Below are 8,282 nucleotides of genomic sequence, written 5' to 3' on the forward strand. Positions count from 1 at the left end.
CTAAGAAATTAGGGCTTTTACAAGATTTTGGGCGCACTTAAAAAATTAAAATAGTTGGTGCATAAAGTTATAGTTTTTCTGTTATCCAGCAAACAAACCAAGCCGAAAACATAACCTTCGCGGAGGTTATAAAAAGCATACTATCAGCATACTATGTATCAGTACATTTATGCATTTCTTTTAATTGTATGTAATACTGCTGTTTGTGAAACAAATGGCTTAATGTAGCTATAGGCTATTGGCCCCAACTGGTCAATATATTTTTAGGAATCTTGGGGGACATATTTGCGCCTTGATCACGTTTTTTAGGGCATCCTGAGATTTCATGGGGAATTTTTGATCCTTGATTTGTGACACTGATTGAAAAGATACCCAACACCCCGAATGTATTTTTTGTGTGTTTTCAGTTTTTGTGGAAAGAGGACACATTCTCTGTTGAAACCTCTGTTTTGGATATCTTAGACCTTTGTGCATTAAAATGATTCTTTTTGCATCCTGAAGTAATCCAATCACATCAGAATGTGTTTTTAAGTAATTTTGAAGGAAACGGTCGACATTTTCAAAAATACATTTATATGCTTTTATGCCAAGAGTTAGAGTTGGAGCTCGATACCACCTCCTGTATCGGTCTGTTAAATATGAAACTACAGCCAGCAGTCAGTTATCTTATTGACTTCCTGGATGCTTGGCAACCTTTCCTAGCAAAAATGTTAAGTGTATTTCCCAAAATATTCCCCAAAACCCTGTTTTGTTACTTGTCACAGATCTTTTTAATTCTTAAGTCGTCCTTTTCACTTTGTCTTTCTTCGATGTGTCTCTCTTCAAGGGGACAGTGACGGTTCTGCTGAATCACGGCATGTTGGTGCATCTGTCCGACCACATCAAAGGGCTGGTGCCCAGGACACACCTGTCTGACATCCTCCTAAAGAACCCAGAGAAGAAGTACATAGAGGGCATGAAGATCAAATGTCGGGTCAGTCCAGTTTGGATTAATGCCGCTCTAAAATCTGTAACATGCCGTTTTTAGCTCTCATATTTGTGTGTGTGTGTGTGTGTGTGTGTGTGTGTGTGTGTGTGTGTGTGTGTGTGTGTTGTGTGTGTGTGTGTGGTGTGTCTCTCTGCGTGTGCGTCTGCCTTCAGGTGCTGTCAGTCGACGCAGAGAATAAGAAGCTGTATCTGACCAGAAAGAAGGCCCTGGTTGAAAGCTCTCTGCCATTGTTCCTCAGCTATGCTGATGCCCGCCCAGGCCGAGTCTCCCACGGCTACATCGTCTGCATCAAAGACTTCGGCTGCATCGTTCGTTTCTACAACAACGTCAAGGGTCTGGTGCCGCTCAGGGAGCTCAGCTCTGAGCCCATCATCAGTCCTGAGGAGGTCTTCTTTGTGGGGCAGGTGAGGAGAAGAAACGGCATGGACACACAGGATTTTTTTTTTTTTTTAAGATGTTTAGGAACCATTAGAAACAAGCCTTCAAATGTTATATTAATTGGCAACTTCGAAATTGTTTGTTTGACATCCATTGTCCAGGTATTTAAGGCTAAGGTTCTTCAGTGTGACCCCGACAAGGCGAAGATGGTGCTGTCATTTAAGGACGCGGCGGAAGGAGACGCGGAGGAAGCTGCCACGGCCCAATTTGACTGTGAGGTGGGGAAGGTAAGTCAAAGTCTCACGTTTTGTTTTCTTCCATCTCAATTAATCAAATTTTGACCTCAGCACATGTATTTGTCTGATGCAGAGGCTGGAGGCCAAGGTGCTGAAAAAGTCAGTCAACGGTCTGGAGGTGGTCGTCCTCCCTGATGAGGTCCGAGCCGTACTACCCACGATGCACCTTTCTGATCACATGTCCAACTGCCCTCTGCTGTGGGAGAGCCTGCAGGAGGGAGACGTCGTCTCAAACGTCATGTGCTTCAACAAGAACAAACAGAATATTGTATCCTGTTTCTAAAACAAGTCTGTAGATCTTGTGTGCTGGAGATTACAACTGAAAAGTTAACCCCAAGCCTGCTATAATTAATTGATTCTGTCTTTGATGCTTCAGTAAGTCAAACATGCAAAGCAGGAAGGTTGTCTCTATTTTCCTTAATTCCCCCTGTTAAAGACCCTCACCAAGAAACCAACAGTGAGATGGTCCCTGGAGGAAGGAGTTGTTGCCAAGGACTTCTCTGAAATCACAGTTGGAATGCAGCTGGTTGGCTGGATCAAGAACATCATGTCTTATGGTGTTTTTGTGGAGTTCCCATACGGGCTTGTTGGTCTTGCACCCAAGTCGGTGAGAATACGGCTTTGTGTTGCGTCTTCTAACCTGAAAATCTTGTCTGTTTTCCCAACTGAACTTCTTCCTCTGCTTTTTTTTAATACATTTTTTTTTTAAGGCCATGACCGACAAGTTCATCAGCGACACGATAACCGTCTTCGAGCCCGGCCAGACAGTGCTAGCTAAAGTGACCAACCTGGATGAGGAAAAACGGCGTTTCCTGGTCACACTGAAGATGACAGAGGTCATATCTCCAGAGGGGGATGTCCAGACCAGACTCATCAATGGTCTGCAGGAGAGAAAAGCTGTGGCTGAAATGTTAGCAACGAGAGGTATGATTTCATTGGTCTTTAGTAATTAATTTTGAAGTTTGTTTGCAGTGTTGAACCTCGCGTTGCTTCTGTCGTTACTCTCAGAGAACAGTGATCTTCGCCAGCAGCTGGCCGCTCTGTCCATTGGTCAGAAGCTGAAGCTGACTGTAGATACTGCGAAGGACTGCGCTGCCACCTTTAAGTCGGATGATTTGGCCGGTGCTACCATACTAGCCACCAAGCACCATGTCATGGGTATGTATTTAAACAGAAACATTTTTCATTTATTTCACTGCAAGAGTCACTCCATATTATGTCTTTAAGTACTGCACCTCCATAAACTTAAAGGACATGCAAGAGGCAGATATAAGAAAGAATTGTCCGATTTGATGCAGCTGAGGTTCTCTAGTATTGGTCCGACTCCAAAAACACGTCTGAGGGTCATGCGACAGCAAGGGGGACCATAAGACTTGAAATGTTAGGTATCATAAATATTTATAAAAAAATTTAAAATATATATGAATGTATTAGAAGCGTGATTAAAAAGGTGACCTTGAAAAACGGTGACGCAAGGAAAAATTTGGGTGCACTTCAATTTTGTGCTGGTGCACTTTTTTTATTTAGGCGCACCAGTGCAACTAGGGCAAAATGTTAGTCTGGAGCCCTGATTATATAACAGTTACTGTCACAGGCTGAGTAGTGCTTACCATGACTGCCAAACAGATCTCCATGTGTAAAATCGGCAGAGTGGCCCTTTAATCCCGAAGCTATGGGGCTCCCCATGACATAAACTCTATCAGTAACACATTATTTATTTTTATATATATGTATATTTTTCAAAATCAATTCATGTAAGCGATGATGATTTTTCTGTTGGCTGCTCCAGGTGTTAATTTGACCCCAGGACAGAAAGCTACTGCGGTCATCCTCCGTGTTGACATCCTGTCGACGTGTGTCCATGTGTCCCTCCTTCCCAAGCTGGTGGCGAAGAAGAAATCGGTGAGTGTTACTTTTCCTAATGCCATTTTGGGTTTTTAAGAAAATGACCGTGTTCTGACTTTTAATGTACTGTGTGTGGGAAGTTTGACTGAGCACGTATTTTCCAACACTGCTGCTTTTAACGGAGCATCCTAATATCACGCATTTTCACACATACTGTATGTTGATGGTATATTTTACATGTGAGGGCACTCGTACAGAGTCGCATTATAATAATTCAATGTAGTCGTTGATCTATTTTGTTTGCCGTGTATTCATTTCTATTTTACAGTTAGCTGAAGGATCAAAGTACACAGCCATGGTGCAGCACATCGACAAAGACTTTGCTGTCATCTCGCTGGAAGACACGGCACAGCTGACTGTGATCCAAACCAGGGGCCACCTGAACGAGACATTTCTGTCCGAGTCAGAGAAGCTGAAGGCGGGGATGAGTTTGGCCGTCGAGGTTATTGAAGCCAGCTGTCAGGAACTGCAGGGGCTCGCCCTAGTGTCGTGGCAGCGCACTGCACCAAACCGACAGCGCACCACCTCGGAAAATCAGACGAGCTCTAAGGGTTACTGCTTCGGCGAAATCGTGCGGGGTAAAGTACGGACCGTGAAGCCCACGTCCCTTCTGGTCACACTAGAGGATGGAAGCACTGGCAGCGTGCACGTGTCTGAGGTGGTGGAGGGTGCAGATGTGTGTCAGGGATCTTTCCCCACTGCCTCTGTTAAAGTGGGCAGTGCGGTCACCGCCAGGGTCATCGGGGGCCGAGAAGCCTCCAGTCACAGGTAAAGACTGCTCCAGGGTCTCATTTTACGTTTTGGAATAGATTATTATTATTATTATTATTATTATTATTATTATTATTTGTTAAATTGTATTGAATTTGAAATTAATCTCAGTGGTTTTATTTCAGATACTTGCCCTTCTCCCATCCCAAATTTACATACACCATTCCTGAGCTCACACTCATACCCAGGTAATTGTATAGTACAGTTCATTATCATGATCATATACTGCATGATGACCTGAATATTGTTTACTCCTAAGGGAAATTAGTAAATGTAAAGCGTTCTCAATTTCGTTCTGAACTCTTTGTCTGCTTTTTTGGTTTTTAATATTATTAGAGCTGTGTATTTTTTTATCTGTCCTCAATCCACTCAGGCTCACATTTTGTGGTTTGTCAGTTTCTTATTTGTTTCTGTTTCTGTTTTTCTCTGTAGCAAACTTGATAAGAGTCCAGATCTCAAAGCAGTTACAGTAAAAGAAAAAATAAACAGCTATAAGGTCGGGGAAGAAGTGACATGCTTTGTATCAAAGGTAAGTTGGGGAAATCTTTATGGATTGCAGTTTCAGTTTCAGACTTGTTTGTAAATTGACAAATCAAAAATAAATCCAAAACAGCTTTGGAGGTTGTTGGAGTAGAGGTTTTCAGTGTGTTCATGCTTCTGACCCCAGTTTAATCCAGTGAGGAAGATTTTGGAGGTCACCACTGATCCTTGTGTTACTGGGACAGTTGAACTGCTGGCCATGATCACCGATCCAAAAGTAAGTTTATAATATTTCAACAGTATCAATACCGGATCATTTTTAACTGTCTAAGGTTGTTCTAGCTTATGGGAAAAGATTAGATCAACCTATTTTCTAACAGTTGTTAAATTCTGTTCATTTTCAGGAGGCCAGCCACCCAGAAAAACTGTACAAGCTGGGCCAAGCAGTCCATGCCAGAGTGGTAGAAGTGAACTCCAAACCTCAACGCTTTATGCTGTCACTCACAGGTAGGAGAAGCTCCGGCTGTTTTCATGTTTACTAAACATCACTTTATACATGCGGTTTCCTTTCTTTGTTGGCTGTTACTACTTTTGTAGTCTCGCGTTGCCAGACCTTCCTCCACAGTGCTGTGAAGGAGGGTCGGGATATATACGTCCTGTATATAGATTACTACTTTTATAATCCCTATATCTTGCCTCTGATTGTTTATCAAATGCAACAGTTAATCTGACTCTTTTTGTTTTCCAGGTGTCTATAAACTGGAGAAAGACAGTGTAGCTTTGGGGATTGTGACTAATATTCAGCCACAAGTTGGCCTCCTGGTCAAACTTCCCTTTGGTGGCATGGGAACTGTTGATGTCACTGACCTGGCTGATGCCTACAGACCAAACCCCCTGGACGGGTACAGCAAGGATAAGGTGTTCAGGTTAGTAGATGCAGCAGTGACTGCAGAGGCACTGTTAGACAGGGCTGTACCCAACTCAGACTTTTGTCAGTTGAATCTGATTTGGTCGTTCAATGCGAATATTTGACTATTCGTTCCTTGTATTCAGTATCAAGCAGCACTATTAAACTGCCAACCGTTCAGGCTGACAAAGACGTTCACGCCATAAAGTAAACAAGCCAAGTCAGCCGTCCGAGCTAATGTGAGCTAACTACTGTAGCCAAGGGCAATAAAACAAAAGCACAGAGGCTCCATAATCAAGACAAACGCAAACCAAGACAGCCCACACACTTTTGATAACTCGGTAGTGACTACAGCAGCGCAACGCTACAGCTTCACTTCTTCCTTTTCTACCTTTCACATTAAAAGCCCAACTTAAATTCCCTCGAAGCATTTTGATAAAAGAACGCAATAAATGTTTTATTTCTATTACAAAATGTGATTAATGGCTAATTAGTCCGTGAACCTAAAAGGATTTGACAGTTTAGGCCAATGTTGGAATCCTTACCACGTCATTATCACAGATCCAGATTGCCCGATACATGTAAGGGTAACTGCTGGTGCACAGTATTAACTCTCAGCTGCTCCTATTTAAACATTGTTGATACCACTATCAGAGTTCGAAACCCATTTTGAAAATTTATAATTTTGAAGTGTAGAGTTTATGTTTTTCCTCCTCTTGTTCCTCAGGTTTTTCCTTTTTGGGGAAGAAAAAGGCAAGTGGCAGTTGTCTCTACGTCCATCAAGGTATGCTTGAGTTTTGTTGGATTTGTGTGTTTGTGTAACAAATGCAGATGTGTATCTTTATTAAAACATGTGGTTGGCCGTAACTTTGCTCTTCCAGGCTGAACCCACATCAGGCCAAGCCAGCGAAGGACCCAGAAGTTTTGTCTGTAGACCAACTGAAGGCAGGCCAGATCATCAGAGGCTATGTCAAGTCCGTGGGAGAGCAGGGGGTCTTCATCAGGTAACTGAGGAACTCACGCAGCACTATTAAACCATTTAAACTCCAAGTGAACAACATGCTCTATGTTTCTCGGGAAAATTTAGTTATTTCAGTAATTATCATACTTGTTATTTGACATTTGTTTTCCAGGTTGTCAAGAAGCATCACAGGAAGAGCTGAACTTCAGCAGTCCACCAAGTACTTTGTTAACCATCACAAAGTCCTCTCTGAGCACCTGACTCCCAACACCCTGCTCACTACCAAGATCCTCAGGTAAAAAAACAACAACACATGTACGCTATATAGATAAGAGGGTTTAATAATAGTATAAAAAATGTACACCGGACATCAGAAAACAATTTTGGACAAACAGGAAAAGTCTAGCGCCATAATGTTGATGGTGTGTTTTTACAATACTGCCCCATGCAGCTTTAGATAATAACCATTTATAGAGTCAATGCTGCCATCATCTTATTTTCAATCTGCGTTGCTCTCTATTCTTGTCCACAGTATTGACAAAGAGGAAGAGTTGGTCCACCTCTCGCTGCTCCCAGAGGACACCGGGAAGCCAGACGTCCTTCCAGAGTCTCTCGGTCTGCCGCTGCGTCTGATGGGAGAGGAGAAGAAGGAACATGACACTAAGAAGAAGATGAAACGTGCTTTGTCTGAGAGCGAGCAGGTGACAAACCACTTCAGTTTCCCCTGTCTCTCTCACATCAAGCTTTCCTTTCTCCCTCCCTGCTTTTGATATCAAAGTAAACACGTTGTAAATGAGTGACTTCTCTGTCCTCTTAAAGCAACACTAAAGCACTTTTCCCGCTTCGGCCCCCCTAAAGGTTGGACCAAAGCAGGAAAAGTTCTTTAGTGTTGCTTTAAGTGTGCTGGGGTCAAGGAGGTGACTCCACATAGATCAATGTCGTCTCCAATTCTCACTGATTGTCCTTTTGCTCTCACAGTAGTCTATATTGACGACGGTTCATTTACGGCATAGTTCCAAGCCTGCTGGGAAGTTCTGTTGGATTTCCCTCACTTTCCGCTTTCTTTGATATAACTTTAAACTCCGGTTGCATTGAGCAACATTTACCGGAACCTCTGAGCAACATTACAGGCTGACAATGGCAAGTTTTTTAATGAAAATTTTGATCGTGCAACAAGGCAGGCCTGTGTTCATTCGGGGAATGATTGTACAAAGATTTGTTTTTATACCATTTACTCTCTAACTGGGATGTCTATTGCCGGTGGTTTGCTTTGGACAAAATACACAAGGCGATACACTGGTTGTAGCGTATTACGTTTAACCATGTATGCAGCTAACTAATATGGTTCATGTTACTGTATTGTGTGAAAAGTTAACTTCATTTAATTTTTTATGTGGCGTTTCCTTTTGCGGGGTGCTAATGTTCCACCAAAACAAGGCCCTTCCTGAGACCATTTTGCAGATACACATTCGCTGCGTCCAGAGCTTAGAGCCTCCCAAGTGTTAACATGTTATTTCTTCTCTACACTGTTAACTACGGCAGAAGGTTTTCCCGGCGTGTGCGGTTTAGCGCATGCGTGGAGGTTGTTGTTGGTTG

General features: G+C 42.7%; 1 protein-coding gene across 4 annotated transcripts in view; it reads left to right on the forward strand.

Annotated features, from left to right (window-relative positions):
* Positions 1–8,282, forward strand: part of pdcd11 (programmed cell death 11) — a 22,917-nt gene that overhangs the window by 4,021 nt on the left and 10,614 nt on the right. For all 4 annotated transcript variants that reach the window (XM_032542996.1, XM_032542986.1, XM_032543001.1 and 1 more), the window contains exons 12-29: positions 827–973; positions 1,141–1,392; positions 1,528–1,653; positions 1,736–1,930; positions 2,099–2,269; positions 2,373–2,586; positions 2,671–2,820; positions 3,452–3,564; positions 3,836–4,335; positions 4,464–4,526; positions 4,771–4,867; positions 5,006–5,095; positions 5,223–5,325; positions 5,567–5,744; positions 6,453–6,509; positions 6,607–6,729; positions 6,859–6,981; positions 7,219–7,387. In XM_032542996.1, coding sequence (XP_032398887.1) covers positions 827–973; positions 1,141–1,392; positions 1,528–1,653; positions 1,736–1,930; positions 2,099–2,269; positions 2,373–2,586; positions 2,671–2,820; positions 3,452–3,564; positions 3,836–4,335; positions 4,464–4,526; positions 4,771–4,867; positions 5,006–5,095; positions 5,223–5,325; positions 5,567–5,744; positions 6,453–6,509; positions 6,607–6,729; positions 6,859–6,981; positions 7,219–7,387 — 2,871 coding nt within the window. The remainder of the gene's footprint in view (positions 1–826; positions 974–1,140; positions 1,393–1,527; positions 1,654–1,735; positions 1,931–2,098; positions 2,270–2,372; positions 2,587–2,670; positions 2,821–3,451; positions 3,565–3,835; positions 4,336–4,463; positions 4,527–4,770; positions 4,868–5,005; positions 5,096–5,222; positions 5,326–5,566; positions 5,745–6,452; positions 6,510–6,606; positions 6,730–6,858; positions 6,982–7,218; positions 7,388–8,282) is intronic.

Source organism: Etheostoma spectabile, chromosome 2, assembly GCF_008692095.1.
Source record: "Etheostoma spectabile isolate EspeVRDwgs_2016 chromosome 2, UIUC_Espe_1.0, whole genome shotgun sequence".
In the NCBI taxonomy this organism is placed as follows: Eukaryota; Metazoa; Chordata; class Actinopteri; order Perciformes; family Percidae; genus Etheostoma; species Etheostoma spectabile.